At 43.2% G+C, this 20,101-nt stretch overlaps 1 protein-coding gene across 4 annotated transcripts in view; it reads left to right on the top strand.

Annotated features, from left to right (window-relative positions):
• Positions 1–490: 490 nt before the first annotated feature.
• RFX2 (regulatory factor X2) overlaps positions 491–20,101 on the top strand; it is a gene marked incomplete at its 3' end in the record, with an annotated part of 35,112 nt that continues 15,501 nt past the window's right edge. Inside the window, exons 1-5 of one of the 4 annotated variants that reach the window (XM_084249400.1) lie at positions 491–633; positions 2,409–2,498; positions 4,113–4,183; positions 6,215–6,476; positions 15,918–15,992. In XM_084249400.1, the coding sequence (XP_084105526.1) occupies positions 529–633; positions 2,409–2,498; positions 4,113–4,183; positions 6,215–6,476; positions 15,918–15,992 (603 nt within the window). In that variant the 5' untranslated portion in view covers positions 491–528. Of the gene's footprint in view, positions 634–2,408; positions 2,499–4,103; positions 4,184–6,214; positions 6,477–15,917; positions 15,993–20,101 lie in introns of all 4 variants that reach the window. The other 3 variants (XM_084249399.1, XM_084249402.1, XM_084249401.1) reach the window with 3 other exon arrangements.

Here is a 20,101-nt window from a genome sequence, read left to right as displayed (position 1 = left end):
AGGGATGCTGCTCCACACCCCCCAGTGCTCAGGATGGTCCCCCATAGAGAGAGTGACCCTGCCCCATTGTTAGCAGCATCAAGGGGATGGGGACCTGCCTTGGGAGAAAACAAGTAGTTTGCAGTATGGTGGCTCCTCAAATGGCAGGCGTGCATCAAGGGTCTTGGTTTGTTTGATAAATGAGTCAACAGTTGTATAAGCCCTTCAGAGTAGCTCAACCTGATTAGAAAAGGGAAAGCAATGGTCTGGCCTGTCTTTGGGAAATCCCTACACCATGTGATGACAACTGCAGGGCTGCCTTTAAGGGAAAAACATCCCCTGCCCCCTTCCCCTCCCTTTCAATGACAAAATTGGGCAACCTCTTACACCTGTACTTAACCAGTAAGGCCCAGGTCCCTGTATTTGAACTTTGAAGCCTGCAGGTAATTACTGTCCCCCATCTGGTATGTGTCTGATGTCGCCTCTTTGGGCTTCATGATTGCACCCCTTCCCTACTCACTCTCTCTCCACCTTTCTTTAGAGCTGAGCATGCAGAATTCGGAGGGTGGATCGGACTCGCCAGCTTCTGTGGCTTTGTGTCCCTCGGCAGCAGCCCAGGCACCCGTGGCCCAGCCTGTGCCAGCCTCCCCACAGGTAACTGACCAGGCCTCCCTCGGTATCATACCACCCCCCTCAACACACGCGATGCAGACACCACCACCACCCTCCACCCTGAAGGTACAGGACAGATCAGCCTGCCCTGCTGCCCCCTCAGGTTTTGAAGAACGCGAATCAGTAGAGAAAGCCTTATTTTCTTGATTTGACGTCTCAGCCCCAAGGCTGCTGCTGTTGACATGGCCACACCTTCATTCTGTCTCCCCTGTGTCGCATTAGTTTGCTTTTTCACTCTTTGTCAAAGAGGTCCCATCAAGGAGTCAATGATATAGACTTAGAAAGTAACCACTCCCTGACCCCAACTTAGTCTGTTTTATCTTCAGTGGAAGTTTCCATGAACCTTTATTTATTCTTCTTTATCCATGAAGAAGGACTTTATGGATAAGACAAAAAGTAAGTCAGGGTTCTTAGAGTTTGAATCAAGATTGAATCCAGCATTAGAGTAGAAATAATCTTTAATCTTTGTGTTAAAGCTTTCTCAAATTCTGGATTTACACCAGAAATTGAAATACACATTGAAATAGCCCACCTCAGGCTGGTGGACCTGAGGATTTGAATCTTAACATTTATTTAAATAGAAATAAATGTAAATGACCACATGGCTATTCAGCTAGTTACTACTATATCAGACAGCTCAGCTTTAGAGTGTATGAATATAAATCCTTATTGTTCTTATTTGTTTAAAGTAAAATTCATGTAAAATAAAATTAACCATTTTAAAGTATACAATTCAGTGGCATTTCATACATTCACAGTGTTGTCCAACCCCCACCTCTTATCTAGTTCCATAATACCCCACAACCCCAAAAAGAAGTCCTTGCCCATCAGCAGACCCTGTGCACCCGCCTCCCTGGCCCCTAGCACCTCAAATCCACTCTCTGTGTCTGTGCCTGTCCTGGACGTTTCTCATTAGTGGACTAACACCATGTGTCCTTGTGTGTCTGGCTTCTCTCCCTGAGCACCATGTGTTCAAGGTACAACACAGCACAACATCCGTGTTGTACTGTGTGTCAGAATTTTCTTTTTATGGCCCAGTAACATTCCACTGTGTGAACAGACCTCATTTTGTTTATCCATTCCTCCTGTTGATTTTTGTAGCATCTGTGTTCTTTTTGTCTTAGGTTGTCAGAGTATGGACTCCAGGCCCCTTTTGGAGTCTCTTTGCACAGTCGTGTTTTTAAGGCAAAACACTGCAGAATCACCAAAACCACTATCATTTAGGGTCCTCATCAGAAAATCAGAATTGTAGTCAATGATTTCTAAAACCCCCACCTTAAATAAACAAAAAAACATGACTGTTCCTCTCTTACCTCTAGGGTACTTCTTGAGCTTCACAGTCTCATAGCTTCATGTGTCCAGTCAGCACCCGGAGCAAAATGACAAAACCACACTGTGAAGACTCGAGCCCAGAGAACCAGGAGTCCAGGAGTGGGCCTAGGCTAGGAACCTGGACCCGAGTCTTGGTTCTAGAACTTTATATTCTGAGGCCCTGGGACATTACTTGATCACTCAGGGCTTCATTTCCCCTTGTGTGCTAAGTGGAGGCAAGCCCAGAACTCTTCCAGAGGGAGGTGGTGTGGGCCTCTCTGTGTGTGCCCGTGTGTGCACCTGCACGCCCTCCTGCCCTTTCCTGCCAATCCACTGTGTCTTCATTAAATGCCGTGGATTAGCCACTGAGTTGCTCTGGTTGGGATCGGTTCATTTTAAGTCCTAATCTCCAACAAGTCTAACTTCCTCCTCTCCTTTCCTTTTAGAGAGTGCTGGTCCAGGCAGCAGGGTCGGCTCCCAAAGGGGCCCAGATGCAGCCAATCTCCCTCCCCAGAGTCCAGCAGGTGCCACAGCAGGTAACAGCACAGGCGACGAGCCACAGTTAGCAATCTTGCACCTCTCTGAAGGTGCTCCTTTTCTGTTGTTGCTGTTCCTTTCTTGAGTGTTATCGTCCATTCCTTACTAGAAGGTTTTCTTGGAAGCTATATTAAAAAAAAAAAAAAAAAACTTACTGCAGATATTTGTGCAGTACGCTAAGAAAACTGGTGATCTTTTCATTCATTCAGAAATTCAGCAAGCATTTGGGGTGCAAGCCAGCACCTCAGTTGAGTGTGGGATCCTTAGGGTAGGAACTGGTAGGAGAAACAAAGGGCTCACGCCGACAATCGCATGAATAAGGGGACAGTTCTGAGAAATGTGATTGGCTAATTTTCAAGCATTTACAGATATCGTGTGTAATTCTGAGATGTACAGCGCCACTCCACACTCAACAACATTTTCAGTCAGCGAGGGGCCACACACATGACAGATGTCTCAACAGGTGGCACCATCGAGCCCAGGTGTGGAGTGGGCTGTACCATCTCAGAATTACACCCGATATCTGTAAATGATGAAATCGCCCAACTACACATTTCTCAGAACATGTCCCCATCATTAATGGTGTGCGACTAGAGGACTTTTTTAGCCTTTTCTGACCAGTCTCTGGCACATCCACTCAACTGTGCCCTCATATTACTAAAACACCTGGGGGTGTATGTACACAACTTGTGCCGATAAAATTTTGTTCACAGAAACGGGTGGGTTGGATTTGAACCCCTGGCCAAAGTTGTCAACTTGTGCTCTGTGAGGCACTTAGTTAAAATTAGTTCAGGCTCCTGCCTTAAAGGGATCATGAGTGAAATGCAGATGGCCGAGTCCTCACGGGACTCCTGCTCAGATTAGTAGTGTTTCGTGGTGTTGGGTGGCCGTGTTGATGAGAACTGGAGAAGGCTTCTGGAGTCCTGAGGGAGAAGCAGTCTCCGGGCAGACCCAGCAGGGAGCCAGTGACTGACTTAGCACATCAGGGAGGACACTACCAGGCCAACGTCATAATTCCAGAAGCTGCTTCTTCATGGAGCTGAGCCTGGCCATCTCTTTTCCTCCAGCAATCTCAGCTTTCAGGGTGGCTTCTGCACTTCACTCAGCATCCTGGGCTTGCTTCCTCCCCTGGAGACCCCACCCAGCATATCAACCACAGAGCTCCTCACGTCCCTCTTGTTATTCTAGGGGACTTTGTACCCCTGTGCACCATCTGGGTTGTCTTCAAGGTGGAATCAGCCCCCCTGGCTGCTCCACACAAAGTGCTAGAGAGAGACCATGAGACCTGGCCCTTGATTTTCTCAAAACCCAAAAGTGGGATTTTCATTCAAACCCCAAAAGCATCTATTAAGGTTCCCTCTGTGGTGAGTTTGAAGTTCTGCCCTAGAGCTCTGGGCTTTCCACCACCAGGGCAAGCGTCCCTCAGGTGTCATCATCTGAGGTTCCCAGTTTCTTTCTAGAAGGGTCAATTGTGGGTAGGAAAGGTGTGATGACATGAGGTATGTTCAGAACAGGAGATAGAAAATATTTCCATCTCGAATAACCCGAAAATCATGAACAAGAAAACAACTGTGTGTAACCCGGAATATCTGATGTTGTTTCAGGTCCAGCCCGTGCAGCACGTGTACCCCCCTCAAGTACAGTATGTGGAAGGGGGCGACGCCGTCTACACAAATGGAGCCTTGTACGTTGGTTTCCTCTCCCCTCAGAAAGAATCCTCACAGAGACCTATAGGCCACATCCAGAACCTTCTTTCACTTTCTCCCCCCTTTGTTCATTTGCGGTTGTGTTTGCACAAATTCTTCTCCCTTCTCCTTTGGGGGATATGTTGGAACTACTAAAATGGTGGTAGGACATCACACCCTTATGGAGATTTCAGTAATCACAGACCATTTTTACTTCTAGGTAGCCTTAAAAAAAAAGTAGCCTTAAAAAAAAAAATCAAAAACCCTAATCCAACTTCTAAATTTGAAAATTCATCTCTGCTTTTTCACTCTGATCTTTGTTAATCTCTATTTTTTAGGATGTTGATAAAAGGGGATTTTCAGTTTGTCAAGGACTTCTAGAGTTCCTTCCTTTTCTATGATGCTTGGGCAAAAAGTGATACATTCCTCATGAAGTTCATGGTAGTTGAGATAGGAGTCCTGGTTTTTGTTTGGCTTAAATGACCGCCCCTTCAGAAGTTCAGGGATTGGGCATGTGGGTTTGGTTGTGGTTTTAAAAGTTGTGATTGCTGTAGTTGTGTGAGTTTCTATAGCACAACATGGACAGTTATAGCATGCACACACTCATACACACACACACAAGGCAAGGTCGATATGCATCTGCTTCCTGGGTTTGATTATACTGCAGCTACACAGGCTGTCACCTCAGGGACAGGACAGGAATGCTGCCTCCCAGACACCTCAGGCCACCCAGAGGGCCCTTCCCTCAGGACATGTCACTAACCTTTAGTTACCACTAAGGAAAAACCAACTCTAACACAGCCTTTGATCCAGATGTTGAAGGAATACAGACATACTTTACTTTATTGTACTTTGCTTTCTTGCCATTTTCCCAACGGCCTGTGCTCACTTCCTTGCTCTGTATCACTTTTTTTTTTTTTAAAGATTTATTTATTTATTTATTTATTTATTTATTTATTTATTTATTTATTTATATAAGCACTGGGTACAGTCAGAAGCACAGGAGGGTGAGAGAATTCACCAGAGCCAGAGCAGGGAGCAGAACGGGCAGAAGGACCGAAGTACACTGTTGAGGGGAGCAGCGGGCGCAGCAGCAGAGGTCTGCGTGCCATGTGGGACCCTCGTCGGTGGCCAGGGATCAAACCCGTGCTGCAGAGGCTGCAGGCAGCTTCGCAGCCCAGCGCTCAACCGCTGCACCACCAGGGAGGCCCTCTGTATCACTTTTAATTAAGGCATGTAGGTTGGGTTATTGTTTTGTTTAGTTGTTTTTTTTTTTTTTTTTGAGATCTAGTGCTATTGTACACTTCACAGACTGCAATTGAGAGTCAACATAACTTTTATACGCCCTGGGAAACCCAAACATGGGTGTGACTTGCTGTATGGCCATATTCGCTTTATTGCAGTGGCCTAGAACTGAGCCTGTATCTCCAAGGTATGCCTGTATTAAACAAATTTTTTGGTATCCCTTAGAAACTCTTTTTATTATTCACTTTTTAAAAACTTTTTGTTTTGAAAGAATCAGACTCACAAGGAGCTACAGGCTTAGCATCCAGAGTCCCGTGTGTCCCTCACTCAGGCTCTCTCAGTGGTGACATCTCCTGCGACTGTAGGACAATATCAAAACCAGGAAATTGACATCAGGACAGTATGTTAACTAGCTACTGGCCTTATTCGTTTAGCCAGTCCTTACACATCTCTGTGACCATGTGTGCATGTATGCTGTGTGTGTGCAGTTTTATCCCATGTGTGGATTTCATGTAGCCACCATAAGATACGAAAGTGTTCCCTCTCCACAAAGGAGCTCCCCCAGGTGACCCCTTTATACACTTGGAAATTTTTAAAGATTAGTTCTCCATGAGTCAGCCTGCAGCCCTGAACATATCAGAGATGATCACCTGGTCGTTGCATTGTCTGGGTGTTTCAAGGCCAACTTGCCCCAGATGCATAGTGTCTTGGGGCTGCATCTTCTACATGAAGCTCTGCTGGATTCCTTGCAGACTCAGAGGAGGTACTTTCTTTCTTTCTGACAGACGGACGGCCTACACCTACAACCCCGAGCCTCAGATGTATGCCCCAAGCAGCGCAGCTTCTTACTTTGAGGCCCCGGGCAGTGCCCAGGTGACCGTGGCAGGCTCCTCCCCACCCGCAGTCCCCTCCCACAGCATGGTGGGCATCACCATGGATGTTGGAGGGAGCCCCATCGTCTCCAGCGCTGGAGCCTATCTCATCCACGGGGGGATGGACAGCACCAGACACTCCCTGGCCCACACTTCCCGGTCATCACCAGCTACGGTATGTACGAGGCTCCTGGGGGCAGCAGGTTAGACCCACAGTAGACTCCACAGCAACAGGGATGGTGAGTAGAAGGCAGCCTGGAGCCCTGCCAGCTTCAGTGGGGTGGTGTGACCCAAGGCAAATCTCTTTGGACCTCAATTCCTCCAGTGGTAAAAAGAGAGGGCTCTTGGGAATAAAGCATCTCTATGCTGAGAGTGCTACAGCTGCAACTGGTGTTGTCCTTGGTACCATCATCATTTTTATCAGTCGCATAAAGGCATGCAGTCCATCCATATGAAAACTACAGTGAACTGTACAAGAGGATATTTCCCTTTAGAGAGGTATCAAATCATAACTGCCATGCTCCCAGCCAAAGCAGTTATAAGTCACACATCACCTCGTGACAAACACATCATCAGGTGATTTCATCATTGGACAAACTTCACATGGTGTAATCACACAAACCAGACTGGTACAGCCACTACACACAGAGGCTCCTTGGTGCTGCCTGTAGGGACTCCTGCCATATATGTAGCCTGTTGTTGACTGACATGTTGTTGGGCAGCGCATGGCTGTATTTACCTGCTTGAAAATATATCTCCTTTTAAAGCCCTATTTCCCATGTTTAATTTTTTAAATAAACACAAGTAAAGTTGAGTTTTTGTGGTATACAGCCCAATGAGTTTCAACACACTTATAGATGTGTGTCACTATAGTCACATTCAGGATTCAGAGTGGGTACACCCCCCTGAAGACCCCTCTCATGAGAGTCCTTTGTAACCATGACCTTCCCCTACCCACAACCTCCGGCAACCACTGATCCATTCTCTGTCACTGTGGTTTTGACTTTTTGGGAATGTCATATAAGTGGAATCATTCAATAGGTAATCTTTGAGATCTGATTCTTTCAGTCAGTATGGTTTCTGTGAGATCCATTCAAGCTGATGCATGAGCCAGTAGTTCCTTCTTTACTACTGAGTAGTATTCCATTATACTACAGTTTGCTTATCCATTCACCAGATAAGGGCCATTGGGTGGTTTTCAGGTTTTGGTGACCATGAATGAAACTACTATAAGTACTCACATACAGGTTTTTGTATGTACTTGTATTTTACTTTCTTTTGAATAAATACCTACAAGTGGGACTGCTGACTCCCATGGTAAGTGTGTTTAACTTTATCAGAAACCACCAGCCATCTCCCTCAGTGATGTATAAGAGTTCCTATTGCTCTACTTTGTTGTCAGCACTTAGTATTGTCAGCATTTTTTATTTTAGCCATTCTAATAGGTGTGTAGTGATATCTCATTTTTGTGATTTGCCTTTTCCTACTCACTGGTGATGGTAAACAGCTTTCTATGTGATTATATTCTTTTTATATCTGTTCTTCAGTCAAGCATCAGTTCATGTCATTTGCCTATTTTTTAACTGGGTTATGTGTTTTCTTCGTATTGACTTGAGAATTCTGTACATATTCTAAATACAAGCCTCCTTTCAGACATGTGATTTGCAAATATTTTCTCCCAGTCTTATTTAGCATGTCTCTTCATTCTCTCATGAATATCTTTTGCAGAGGAAACAAAATATTTTTATAATTTTGATCAAATCCAGTTTATCAATTTTTCTTTTGTGGATGATGCTTTTGGTGTCGTGCCAAAGAACTCCAGATCATGAGATTTTCTCCTATGTTTTATTTGAAAAGTTTTATAGTTTTACACTTTACATTTAACTGTGCTTCACTTTTGTATAAGATATAATGGTTAGATCAAGGTCTATTTTTATGCATGTTTTTCCAACATCATTTGTTAAAAGTACTAACCTTTTTCTCCATTTGATTCCTTTTGCACTTTTGTAAAAAATTGACTGGCCAAGTGTGTGTGGTACTATTTCAGTATACTCTGTTTTGTTCATTGATCTGTGTGCCTCTCCCTTTCTCCCTTCGCCAATTCCACACTGTCTTAATTCCCATAGCTTTAGAGTAAGTCACTGTATTCATCACTAATTTGTTGGCTATTTACATAAATTTAGAATTTTCTATATAAATATTAGGTCAGTTTACCTATATCTATAAGAAAAAATTCCCAGTAGGATTTTTATTAAATAGCATTCAACTTGTACCTCAATTTGGGGATATGTGACATTTTCACTATGTTAGGTTTTCTATCCATAAACATGGTATGTTTTCTCCATTTACTTAGCTCCTCTTTGATTTCTTTCATCAACATTTGTAATTTTTAGTATGCAGAACTTGTACCTAATTTTGTTAGATTTATACCTCCCAGTATTTATTGTGTTTTTGGAGTTATTATAAAAGGTATTGATTTTAATTTCAGGTTCCAGTTGTTCATTGCTAGCATATGGAAATACAGATGACATTTAGCTGTTGATCTTACATCCTGCAACCTTTTCTGTTGCTTGCAAACAGAAATAATTTTATTTCTTCCTTTCTGGTCTGAATGGCTTTTATTTCTTTTTCCTTTTTGCACTGGCTAGTTCTTCCAGCTTGAAGTTGAATAGGAGTGGCAGTAGGAGAAGATACCTTGGCCTTGCTCTCAGTCTTAGGGGGAAAGCCTCCAGATTTTCATTGCTAAGTACGATGATAACGGGAGGTTTTCATAAAAGCCCTTTTTCAGGTTGAGGAAGTTCCTTCTATTCCTAGTTCTGAGAATCTTTATCCTAAGTACATGTTGAGTCTTGTCAAATGCTCTTTCTTTCTTTCTGTAATCATGTGTTTTTCTTCTTTAGACTGTTAATAAGATGGATTACATTAATTGACTGTCAATTAGAAAATAACTTCTAATTTGGTGTGGGACTAGTCTGAAATAGAAAGTGATATTCTAGCCTCGTCCCTGTTCTCTGCATGTGTTTTGGGGTCACCTGACATCAGATAAGGGCCCCTTATTGCCCTTTCTCTATGCCCAGAGTGCTCTCTAGGATGGGCTCTGAGGGCAGGCTTAGAGAGAAGTCACTCGCTTTCTAGAGGCCATGACAGCATGGGACAGCACCTGCAGCTCTACCCCAGGTGCACCAGCTTGGACCTCACCTCTCTTAGTCCCATTAGTGCCATCTGTACACCAAGGCTGGGGCACCCAGGACATCAAAATGCTTCCTCTTCAGAGGATTTACTGGGGAACCTACATTTAGAGCAGTAATTGATCAGAAAATGTTCTCGACAGACTGATTAAATTTCATGAATATGTTAATAAGGTTCAATGTTAGCAGAGTGCATCCATTAATAATAGTAAAATATACTAGAATCAAAGGGGACAAATTTACTGAAAATGGCAGTGTTCTCCATGGTCCACCTCATCTCATTGTAAGTAAATGTGCAGCTCTGACCCCAGGCCGTAGGTGCCTGTGGCCTGTCATCTGGGCTGCTTTGGAAGAATTGAGTTTTTTAATTGATTGGAAATCCACAAATAAGCTGTTTTTTTCACACCCCTCACCCCACTGATAGCTCCAAGGGAATTATCTCATAAGAATCTGATTGCTGACCTCCTACTGCTGTGTTTGCCTTGTTTTGGCATGGGGACATCTGACAAATATTCTACCAAGATCTGAGGGACTTCCCACGAGTCAGGAACGGAAATGGCCATGAGATTGCAACAGAAATAAAATATGGCTCCTGCATCTGATGTTTGACATCTGCCAGGTTTTTTATGTCAGAGTTTGGGGATTTTGTAATTAATCCTAAAAGAAGAGCATGAAGACCAGAGTTGAAGACCCACCTCACAAACTCAAGGAGTGATTTTGGACTTTTGGTGACACATTTTCCTGAGTATTTCTGGTTAAAATGTCATTAGCAAGTTTCTTTGCATAGGTGAGAGCAGTGTCTGTGTTTATTCAGCCCCTTGAAAGATGCACCTGAAATTTCAGTCTCTGTTCTGCCTTTAGTGACAGAATTAAAGAATGTCATATTGGAAAATAGTTTGGGCTTATTCTGAAAAGTCCCAATAACATTACCATGGAAGTCGTCCTTGTTCCTGTCCAGAGTGACAAACCTGTTTCATGTATCACTTGCAACTGTGGGCAAATGGGCTGTTGATCTAATAAACTCCCTTCTGCTATTCAGCTGCCCTTTGTTCCTGATACTTTCTTCGGAGACTATGCATGCAGAGCGAGCTCAGCATCATGTTGGGTTGGATCCTGGTCCAGAAAAGGATGCCAGTGGGGTGATTTATCACGTTCTAATAAGGCCTTAATATCACGTTCTAATAAGGCCTCTAATAAGGTTGGTTAATAGTGTTGTCAAGGGTTCATTTCCAGATCTGGATCCTGGCACTGAGGTCCCATGGGATGGTAGCATTTGGGGAGCCTGGTTCCAGGTGATACTGGTTTTCTTTGTGCTACTTTTTTGTAATTTTTATGTAAGTCTGAAATTACTTCAAAATGAAAAGGTTTTCAAAAGTTAATTGATAAATTTAAAAAATTGAACTATATTATTTAAGCATCTAGGAACTACAAAAAGAACTAAACAACCCAGCTGTTAAAATGATTACCAAAGAAAAGATCACTTCTGTGAAATCAAAAAGACAAGAAAAGAGAAAGACTTGATTTTTTAATATACCTTTTTCTTCTATTTGAATATTTAAACCATGTGTATGGTTTACCTTATCATTTTTATTGTAAAATTTTATACAGCAAAATTCATCATTTTAAGTAAAACAGTGGCATTTAATATATACGTTCATGAATGAGGTGTTGCTTCTAGACCTATAAGATTCTAAAAATTAGTTTCACAATAAAGTCTGACACATCTGTACAGTGTAATTCTATGAGCAACTCACAGTTACTTAGAATTATAGGGCACAGGCAACAGGTAGCTTCCCTTCTGTCAAATCCAGCCAGCTGCATGTTTTTGTCCATGAGGTTTTATTGGCATGCAGCCATGCCCACTCATTCACACAGCATCTGTAGCTGCTCTCCAACATCAAGGGCATTTGTGACAGAGACCTTCTGGTCCATAAAGCCCCAAACATTTACTACCTGTCCCTTTAGGGAAAACATTTGCCAATTCCCAATCTGTAAGAACTGACTCCGAAAGATAGCCACAGTGGGCTGATGGAGGCATAGGGCCTTACGCTGGAAGAATCACTGGACCAGGCATGTAAGGAAGCCCCAGAAATTCCAAGTTTGTGAGCGAGATGGCCTGCTGTGCCTTCGGTCCTGACTCCTGGCCTTGTCCTCTGCACCTGGCCTTCAGGAGCTGATGGTGTTTCCAACCTTTATCACCTTCAGATGTCTACCTGACATCTTGATTTTAAAACACAGTGAACACCTTGGGAGGTTCCACTATGTATTAAATTAATTTTCTGTATCAGTGGGCTTCTTTAGAACCCATGAGGTTTTCTGATCATCTTAAACAGCAAGTCTTAATTTGTATTCTTTTCCTATAATACTCAAATCAACGCAATTTTTATGAATCCATCCCACACACCTCAGGGTGTCCCTTTTCAGGTGCTCCACAAGGCCAAAACTATCTTCATAATGATATGGTAAGACCTCACTTAAAGTAGTCGATAGGCTTTTGGAAGCTGAAACTTTAAGGAAACGGTGAATAATGAAACCAGGTCCTCCACATTTTCTACCGTGATGGTCAGGATATTTTCTCTTCCTCATCAATGTTATAACAAAAGGACATGGGAGGAAATTACTTATTTGAGGACTCACTGTACTAAGCCATGGGTTGTCATTTTCTCTAGGCTGTCGTTTGCACTGATAGTGCAGCATCATGATGGTTGAAATAGCCAATGCTGATCAAGGTCACGGCATCAAATTCTCCTACAGTCACTGTCGTCGACACCATCATGCTCTCATGATGAAAAAGAAAAAGAGAAATACCAAATGTCAGTTTCACTCACAAATGTTCTTGATGAGGCAGCAAAAATGAATTGTACTAAATCTCAATCCTTGAGTACACATCTTTTTAATATTCTGCATGACAAAAACCTGCCATTTGTATCATGACCTTGAAGAGAAGCTAGGGTGGAAAGTAGTTGTCAACAAAATTAGTCACTTTTCGTGCAACACTGTTCTTGTTCAAAATAATGACAGATAAATTATGATTATTCAGACTTGTAGATTTGGCAGATATTTTCTCAAAAATGAATGGTGTGAGCCTGATGTTTCCAGGACAACAACTGAGATTTTGTTGCCAGTGCATTTTCAACCCCTAAAAGATTGAACTTTAACAACTCGTATTTTTCCAATGGGATTGCTAGTGATATAACAAATGTGATTTTCAGTATAATGAAATGCACCAACATTTGGAAGATACGCAAACTCGGTGAACCTGTATTTTTAAAGTTGCCAGTGCATGATGTTACAATACCATGCACAGAGGTGAAAGATTCATTCAAATTGAAAGAAAGATGGATAGATTTATAAATTAATTAAATGTCTTTATTGAAGTCAAATACATATAACATAAAATGCACTCTTTTAATCATTTAGTATTTAGTGCAATGTTTGTACAATGATTTTCACTATCTAGTTCCAGAATATTTTCATTTTCCCAAAAGGAAATCCTGTGCCACTTAGCAGTTACTCCCATTCCTTCCTCCTACGGCCTCTGGCAACAATTTGCTTTTCATCTCTAGGCTTTTGCCTATTCTGAACATTTCATATAAGTGGGATCAAACAATCTGTGGCCATTTGTGGCTGGGTTCTTTCACTTAGTTTAACATTTTCAAGGCTCGTCCATGTTGTAACTGTACTAGTAATTCATTCCTTTTTGTGGATGAATAATATTCTGTTGCATGGATGGACCACATTTTGTTTACCCATTCATCTGTGATTGACGTGGGTTTGTCTGTTTTTTGCCATTATGAATCATGCTGGTAGGAACATTTGTGCACAAGTGTTTGTGTGAGCTCCTGTTTTCGATTACCTTGGGGATCCACTTAAGAATGGAATTACCGTGTCATGTAGTTTAACTGGACTTATGTTTAACTTTTTGAGGACCTGACAAATTGTTTTCCACAATAGCCACACCATTTTCCATTCCCATAAGCAATGAGCAAAGCTTTCAATTTCTCCACATCCTCATCAACACTTGTTATTTTTCTTTTTTCCTTTTTTTTTATAGCCGTACTAATGAATGTCAAGTACTATCTTGTGGTTGTGCATTGTATTTCCCTAATAATTAATGATGAGCATCTTTTCAATGTGCTTGTTGTAAACAAGTCTATTCAAGTTCTTTGCCCATTTTTAATGGGGTCATTTGTCTTTTTGTTGTTGTGTTCTTATTTATGTAGTCTGAGTATTAGACTGTTATCAGATATATGATATATGACTTACAAGTATAGTGTGCATCACACACTTGGATGTACAGTTATTAATTTTGACGAAGACCAATTATTTTCTCAAATTTTTTTTATCTTTTGTTGTTTGTGCTTTTGGTGTCATATCTAATAATCCATCGCCAAATCCAAGATCATTAAAGGTAACTTTATTTTACATAATCACCTGATGTTTTCTTCTAAGAGTTTTATAATTTTAGCTCTTACATTTAGTTCTTTGATCCATTTTGAGTTGATTTTTGCATATGGTGTGAAGGTCCAACTGCATTCTTTTGCATGTGACTATCCAGTTCTCCCACCCTGTTGAAAAGCTGATTCTTTCTTCATTGAATGATCTTAACAACTTGTCAGAAATCATAGATGTATGGGATTATTTCTGACTCCCAATTATGTTCCATTGGTCTATACATCTATATATGTCTGTCCTTATCTCAGTACTGCACTAGTTTGGTTCCTGTACCTTTTTACTGTTTTGAAATCTAGAGGTGTGAGTTTTCCAACTTCATCTTTACCTTTCACGATTGTTTTGACTATTCATACTGCAATGCAATATGACTTTTAGAATCAACTAGTCCATTTCTGAAAAAACAATTGAAAGTTTATAGAGAATTCTGATAGGGATTGCACTGAGTCTCTTGATTAATTTGGAGAGCAATTACCATCTCAACAGTATTAGATCTTCCAATCCATGCACATAGGATGTCTTTCTGTTCGCTTAGTTCTTCTTCAGTTTCTTTCAACAACGTTTTGTACTTTTCTGTGTACTGGTATTTTACTTCCTTGGTTAAAATACATTTCCCTAGGCATTTTATTCTCTTTCATGCTATTATAAATTGTTTTATTAATTTCATTTTCACTTTGGTCATTGTTTAGAAAATAATTCATTTTGTATGTTGGCTTTGTTTTGTTTGGGGAATTCATTTATGAGTGCTAATGGTAATTTTGTGAGTCCTTTGGGATTTTCTACAGATAAGATCATGTTATCTGCAAATAGAGATAGCTTTACTTCTTCCTTTCAATTTGAAGGCTTTTTATTTCTTATTATTGCCTAATTGCCCTGTCTATAACTTCCAATACAATGCTCCATAAGAGTAGTGAGAGTGGACACATACAACAGTAGTCAAAAGAAATGGTAGACAAAGCAGTAACCCTCTCACCCTAGAACTCAGCTCTGGGAAGCTTGTTTAGCTGCCCTTTCTAAAATACAAATTCAACCTGCTTTTTGCAGAAGTGTCCCTGAAGTCTTTGCCTTCTCTGGGTGTTTGAGGAAAGACAGCATGTATTTTAGGTTCATTTCCTTCCATTGAAGCTCTCTGATGGCTTGTGGTGGGCTGTTGCAGCTTTTAAATTTCCATTTTTACATGTACGAGTCAAGGTCAACGTCAACAAATATGGTGGCCACACACAACCGGGTGTCCCTTCCTTTGCAGAACCTGCCTCACCCTAGCTCCTCACCTCTGTGTGGTCCTTACATCCTGATTCTGAAGCTTCTTCCCCAGGAAGGCCTCCCTGACTTTCCCTGTGACTCCGTCCTCATTTCCATACCACTGTCTTTGCAAAGTTCACTTGGAAACACGCAGGAGTGTGTCTCTGTGACATGTTTAGGGGCCCCAGGGTCCTGTGTCTCCTGACGACAGGACCTGGATCTTTGGCTTGGGTGTTTTCCCGAAGCATCTAGGAGGGAGACCATGGGCTTTGTGATGGAACAAACTGGTCACAAAGTCACTACCACCAACTGTTCTTTAGGACCTGTCGATCTGATTCTCCCTAACAACAGGTGATGGGTGTGAGGGAGCAGTGAGCAGTTATGCTGGCCTTCCTCACATTTGCATGTATTCAGTGACCAAGTGTTTAAGTCATACATGTGCACATGCAAATGTTGTGTCAAAACTGAATAGCCACGTTGTACCACTTAACGTCATTCTGCTGCTTGTGTTAGACGGGTTCCTGGGCTCATCTGCATGTAATCAAGTAACACTCCTTGCCACAGCTTAACTCACCACTTAACCCATCTCCCCCCTGCCTGCATCAAGCCTCATTTTTATTTTGTAGGTGCTTGAATCATTATTTGGATATTAATAAAAACAAATCTTGGCTGATGCTAACCATCTTATTTCCTTTTTTTTCTATTTTGTTTTGTTCTGCACACATTTTCTTTAGCTTGAAATGGCGATTGAAAACCTCCAAAAAAGCGAAGGGATCACATCACACAAAAGCGGTTTACTCAACAGCCATGTAAGTGCGTGTACGACTGGCAGTATCCCAGCTGCACTCATAACCTTCGTAGGCATTTTAAAAACAAATGAAGATGATGAATAACACGTTTAAAGTATGGAAAGGCAGGAAAGCCAGCCTAGAAATCTACATCTAGCAAAAATACCCCTTCAGCAATGAAGGGGAAATTAAGATAAGTTCTTTATCCATAAAGGAAGATAATAATATAATAATAGCACCTGTCTCTTCCGGTGGTTATGGGGATTTGATTACTTAATTTGTGTACATATGCCCAACAATACCTCACAAATAATAAACATTATGAGTAATCCCCAAATAAGAAAAAAAAAAAAAAAACCAGCATTGAGGATGCCATAAAGAGTCTTAGTTTGTTTTTTTTTTTTTTCAGTTCATTGAAAAAGAATGGTAATTTAAGAAAAGTGCGAAGCCACTAATTCCTACTAACTCTAGTGGCATAAAATTTTTCTCCTTCACATGCCTCATGGGGAAACCACGGTCGTTGGTCCCATGCTTGGAGGGTGAAAAGATCCTTGTCTCTGGGCAGCTGTGGGGCAGGACAGGACCAGCGAGGGGGCCAGATAAAAGTCTGTCTTTCCAGAGACTGGTCTCTTCGTACTTCCCCAACACACTTGGCTTCTCCCCTTCATACCCTCAGTTTGGCTTTACATAGAACCAGCCATGTGTTTGGTATTTTGAAAGCCAGAATGTGCTTCTGAGCAGTTGCTTTGACTTTCTCTGGAGAATTAAAGCATCAAAGAAAAAGAAGTCCCTTGTATTCAAACACTAACCCAACTGACTCATCAAAACTTTCATATATGCAGGGGAGGGGCTACTCTCAAGACAGTGATCCGGGAGGCAGGGAGCAGAAGCCAGCTAGAAAGAGGTCCATAAACTTCTGGAATCCTAGGTCAGGCACAGGTGTGGTCCACTGCTCAAGGCACACGTGGGGAGGACCCTGTGCTTAGCAGCCTCACTCTGGTTGTCATGAAACAAGAGACTAAAGCACATCAGAACCTGCCGGGTGCCCTGCCCCCTCCTGGCTAGGTGGGTCTTGGCCCTATGCTCCATCACTGCTGGAAAATGACCCTGTGGGGGCCTGCGGGAAGGGGATAATCTCCAGTGTGTGTTTGGGAAGAAGTCTTAACCTCAAACACACAGGGTAGAAAAGCCTGCAGGGGACAGGGACCAGTCTTCCTTTAGCTCGAAAGACAACTTGTGGGGCCAGGCTCTGGGTCGGCAGGGGAGAGTGCAGTGAGAGGCAGGTACATCGCCCAAACCCCAGGCAGCAGTGTGACTGCAGAAAATTGAAAATGTCTATGGGAAAATGCATGAGCTGCTTGTCTCTGGCTGCAGGGTCGCTTCTGGCTTTCTAACACCTTTCATTTGGAAGGCAGACTTTCTTTGGTTGCTTCCCTTCCAGTTTACACTCCTGAGTTTACTCACCCAGAGGGATGGATTTCCTTGTGTCTGTTTCCTCCCTTGTGACCTGTTACTGTATTGCTTCCATCTAGAGCTCTGAGAAGTAGGGTGCCGGGCTTGGTGACTTAGGGTCCCAGAGTAGAGTTCAAATCTTTCTAAAGATAGGGTCTTTTACACACACTGGAGTAAAATCCGCCTGGATCTAGTCTTGGCAGATGTGAAAGCCAGCAAGGGGAGCATTTAAAAGGCCGACATGACGGATGGGGGGTGTGTTTGTAGGCATGCGCCCCGCACATCAAGGGTTGTCACGGGCGCTGCCCACAGCAGAGCTGGTCAAGTGCTGGGCACCATCACCACCACCCTGCCCCCTCTGTCAGCCCAGATGACCTGGTTGGGAGCTGCATCCTGCAGGCCTATTCCCTGGTGGGCTCCCAGATCCCCTTTCTAGAAATAGAAAGGCTCTGTTGCCGCATCCGTGTTGCACCTAGAGAGCAAAAAGAGCAAGAACAAGACACTCCAGGGGTCTTGGAATTTGAGGGCAGAAACTCAGCAGGTGTGAGAAAATGAGCCAAGATCAAACCTAAATGCACAAGGAACCCAGTGGGCTGGCAGCTAGAACTAGTCATTGTGCACCGTGAAGTAAGTTTCCTTCTGCAGCGCTGCCTTAGGGTGGGCAGTCCAGAGCCCGGGCAAGCTGGCCGACATCTGGGTCACCCTAGAGCTTCTAAAGCTGTCCTCAAGGGACTCAGACCCAGGGGACTGTGGGTTTCTTCCAGCCTGGATTGGAAAGCCCCGCAGGAGGAGGAAGGCCTCAAGCAGTTTAAAATTGGGAAGAGTATGATTTGGTGACATGAAAACAGGAATGGTGGTTTCAGAGGAAGGAGGAAAGGAGGAAGAGGCTTGCACAGGGGATTGGAAACATCCTGGTTTGGGTACCAGGCAGGCTTGTGCCAAGGATTCCTGTGAAGGCCCCCAGCCTCCCTTGAGCTGAAACACACAAGCCTTCCTCCCTCCTTTGGTTTGTACTCACCACTCAGTGAGCCTGGGTTTTCCTCAGAGCACTTAACACCATCTCTCATTCTGGGCATTGCATTTATTGATTGTGATTCTCTCCCCCACAAGAATGGATACTTCCAGAGGGCCCGGAGTTGTCCATTTCATTCACTGTTGTAGACTCAACACCTGAAACAGGTGCTTTCAATAAACGTAGGATGGGTGGGGGGACATCAAAGTTCTGTTGTATCCACACATTGGCCTGAGAAGAATTGCCAAGTTTCCACCCAGGAAGCTAACCTGCCACCAGTAACCAGGGGCCACTGCCAGACAGATCTGCCCCAAATTGTAGAACAGTGCCCTAAAGGACAACCAGGGATAGGCCAGTGGGCATGGATTCAGACTCGTGACACACCCCCTTCCAATTTGTCGTCCCCTGAGGAACCCAGAACTACAGGTTTGTTTCGTTTTCTTTAAAAGGGAGGATTTGATCTGTTTCATCAAGAAAAGTGCAATCCTGACAGATCACAAGTGCAGATAAAAACATACTTTTTACTGAAAGAGTTCTCTTGATTCATGTTTGAAGTTGACCTAGAAATAAAGCAAACAAAGCTTACTGCAGAGTAACCCAAAACTGAAAATCTTGTCCAGCTGTCCACCTTTCCTTGCAAGAAGATTCATGGATCCTGAGAGGTTAGATGATTTGCAGTGAACGAGGTAGGGAGAGACAGGAACCTTGAGTTTAATTCAGTTTCACTAACGGTCGCTTATTCTGTATCAGGCGTAACCCCAGCAGCAGACTCTGGCATCACTCCCAGCCCACGGGGAGATTTAGAGCTTGATCTTCATCCAGCCCTAGTCAGTTTCCCTTCTGGATCGCTCAGTGCGTAGGAGACAGGCGGTGTAACCAGTGACTCTTTGGAGACTGCTGGTGGTGTCCGTTGTCTCCTCACTACTTCTACTGGGGAGGACAGTAACCACGCCTCCCTGGCATGGTGCTGCTGTTGTCAAGGTCAACATAATTGCCCCAATCCTGCTTTTCATTTAAATAACAGAGCTGGGGTGATAAACCCACGCGAATCTTTCCAAACTTTTTCTTTCCGTTAACAAGTGCACTAGTGGTGTCCGAAGTGTGAGCCACCGTAGCCTCCATTTCTCGGGACTCCTGACCCAGAGCCCCTGCCAGTCCGCCACCCACAGAGTCTGGCCTCACCTCCATGCCTGAGAACGTGTGACCACTTGGCTCTCGTACCCTGACTTCTCCCTAGGACCCAGCACCCTGTGCTCTCCCAGTCCCAGGTAGCAAAGAGAGAAGAAAAGTCTGCAGCTCTTACACCCCATAGCTCTCAGCTCCCACATGCTGGCCCCTCCCCCTGCTCTTCAGGACCCTTTCTCTCAGTCAGTGTTTCTTGGGGCACCTTTAAGATCCCAGGGGTGCAAGCTTGGAGAGATATATCAAGGCCAAGGGAGAACCAAGAAGATAGCTTCTAAGGGGCCAAGCTTCTGTGGGCCAGAGCAGAACTTTGACAAGGGGATGGGGGGAGGGGGGGGTTCTGCCACCTTTGTCAGGAAAAAAAAAGAAAGTACATTTAAGAAAAGTTTGAAAAGTAAAGTTCTGAATGGCTTGATGGAAAGTGAAAAATATGTTCTTTTCCTAAAGGGGCAATTGAAAAAGAGGGAGTCTCTTTCCAGAGTCA

The sequence above is a fragment of the Talpa europaea genome (genome assembly GCF_964194135.1).
Source record: "Talpa europaea genome assembly, chromosome: 12".
Taxonomy (NCBI): Eukaryota; Metazoa; Chordata; class Mammalia; order Eulipotyphla; family Talpidae; genus Talpa; species Talpa europaea.
Note: the sequence above shows the minus strand (reverse complement) of the source record. Positions and strands in the feature narration are given on the sequence as shown.